Below are 2321 nucleotides of genomic sequence, written 5' to 3'. Positions count from 1 at the left end.
GCAAAACAGTTAAGGCTTTTCTTTAAACACAAGGGAAAGCTTACGGCTTCGGCTGAGGGCCAGAATTTGACCATATCCAATGACCTGGAAAGTCATTGACACTAAACACATACATAAGACATTTTTGTCATGTTGCCTCGATTTTACGTTAGATTCATCATTGATATATCATAAACAGACAATTTCCACAACACTCGCTCCTTCCCCACCAGGTGGTTAAGATTTAAGTTCCAATACAGTCGTGTATTAAACCTTAAGTCTTTCGCCCGCAAGATCCCCCAGCCTTGCCCTCATTTGACGAAACGTTCATGAAGTCAAATGGCGGGACTTTCGAATGGCCAGTTCGAAAATTCCCGACAATGACTGAAAAGCCCTTTTTTTTATAATCTCATTTACCACCCAAATTTAATGAATTTTATGTCATTCTATCTATGAATCTAAATATTTTCTTGGTAAATTATATCGGATTTCACAAGACTAATATTGCATTTATATTTCTTAAAGTTAGATATAATTTTCCTATCCAGGGCAAGATCCTATTTGTGGGGAAAGATTCACCTAACCGCGACCCGTAATAACATTGCTCCACACGATTGGATTGATGACACGTGGTTTTGTCCACATGCAGTAGAAATCAATGAAGGTCAACGAGACCCTTTACATGCTGCAATCTCGGAAGAATTTCCGAGCGGCAATAATTTACTAGCCGTGTAGACTGTTAACCCACTCCATTTAAGTTTAACAGCTTACAGACTCTGCGAGCCACTCTGGGAAAATCATCTCGTGTGAAAACATGCCTCTGAACGAGCAGAAATATTTCAGCACGGAAAAAATCCTCTCGTGTGAAAACATGCCTCGTAACGAGCAGAAATATTTTCACGGGGAAAAAATCCTCTAGTTTGAAAACATGTCTCGTAACAAGCAGAAATATTTCCGCACGGAAAAATCCTCGTGTGAAAACATGCCTCTTAACGAGCAGAAGTATTTCCGCACGGAAAAAATCCTCTCGTTTGAAAACATGCCTCGTAACGAGCAGAAATATTTCCGCACGGGAAAAATCCTCGTGTGAAAACATGCCTCTGAACGAGCAGAAATATTTCCGCACAGAAAAAATCCTCTTGTGTGAGAACATGCCTCTTAATGAGCGGAAATATGTCAGCACGGAAAAAATCCTCTCGTTTGAAAACATGCCTCTTAATGAGCGGAAATATTTCTGCACGGAAAAAATCCTCTCGTTTGAAAACATGCCTGGTAACGAGAAGAAATATTCCCGCTCGGAAAAAATCCTCTCAGGTGAAAACGTGCCTCTTAATGAGCAGAAATATTTCCGCATGAAAAAAATCCTCTCGTGTGAAAACCTGCCTCGTAATGAGCAGAAATATTTCCGCATGGAAAAAATCCTCTCAGGTGAAAACGTGCCTCTTAATGAGCAGAAATATTTCCGCATGAAAAAAATCCTCTCGTGTGAAAACATGCCTCGTAATGAGCAGAAATATTTCCGCATGGAAAAAATCCTCTCAGGTGGAAACATGCCTCTTAATGAGCAGAAATATTTCCGCACGAAAAAAATCCTCTCGTGTGAAAACATGCCTCGTAATGAGCAGAAATATTTCTGCACAGAAAAAATCTTCTCGTTTGAAAACATGCCTCTTAATGAGCAGAAATATTTCCCCGCGGAAAAAATCCTCTCGTTTGAAAAGATGCCTCTTAATGAGCAGAAATATTTCTGCACAGAAAAAATCTTCTCGTTTGAAAACATGTCTCGTAACCAGCAGAAATATTTCTGCACGGAAAAAATCCTCTTGTGTGAAAACATGCCTCTTAATGAGCAGAAATATTTCTGCACGGAAAAAATCCTCTCGTTTGAAAAGATGCCTCTTAATGAGCAGAAATATTTCTGCACAGAAAAAATCTTCTCGTTTGAAAACATGCCTCTGAACGAGCAGAAATATTTCCGCACGGAAAAAATCCTCTCGTGTGAAAACAAGCCTCGTAACGAGCAGAAATATTTCCGGGCAGAAAAAATCCTCTCGTTTGAAAACATGTTTCGTAACGAGCAGAAATATTTCCGCACGGGAAAAATCCTTGTGTAAAAACATGCCTCTTAACAAGCAGAAGTATTTCCGCACAGAAAAAATCCTCTCGTTTGAAAACATGCCTCGTAACGAGCAGAAATATTTCCACACGGGAAAAATCCTCGTGTGAAAACATGCCTCTGAACGAGCAGAAATATTTCCGCACAGAAAAAATCCTTTTGTGTGAGAACATACGTCTGAACGAGGAGAAATATTTCCGCACGGAAAAAATCCTATCGTGTGAAA

At 39.7% G+C, this 2321-nt stretch overlaps 1 protein-coding gene across 1 annotated transcript; it reads left to right on the top strand.

The window, feature by feature from the left end:
- Positions 1 to 1073: 1073 nt before the first annotated feature.
- On the top strand, positions 1074 to 2093 carry LOC137650793 (golgin subfamily A member 6-like protein 25). Its single transcript, XM_068383948.1, has one exon. It carries the CDS (start codon positions 1074 to 1076, stop codon positions 2091 to 2093), a length of 1020 nt encoding a protein of 339 aa, XP_068240049.1.
- The last annotated feature ends 228 nt before the right edge of the window (positions 2094 to 2321 follow it).

Source organism: Palaemon carinicauda, chromosome 12 (assembly GCF_036898095.1).
Source record: "Palaemon carinicauda isolate YSFRI2023 chromosome 12, ASM3689809v2, whole genome shotgun sequence".
Classification (NCBI taxonomy): Eukaryota; Metazoa; Arthropoda; class Malacostraca; order Decapoda; family Palaemonidae; genus Palaemon; species Palaemon carinicauda.
The sequence above is the reverse complement of the archived record's forward strand: the minus strand, read 5'-3'. Positions and strand labels throughout refer to the sequence as shown.

Excerpts from the sequence above, each read along its gene's own strand:
- LOC137650793 (XM_068383948.1), top strand. The coding sequence starts at position 1,074 with ATGCCTCTGAACGAGCAGAAATATTTCCGCACAGAAAAAATCCTCTTG.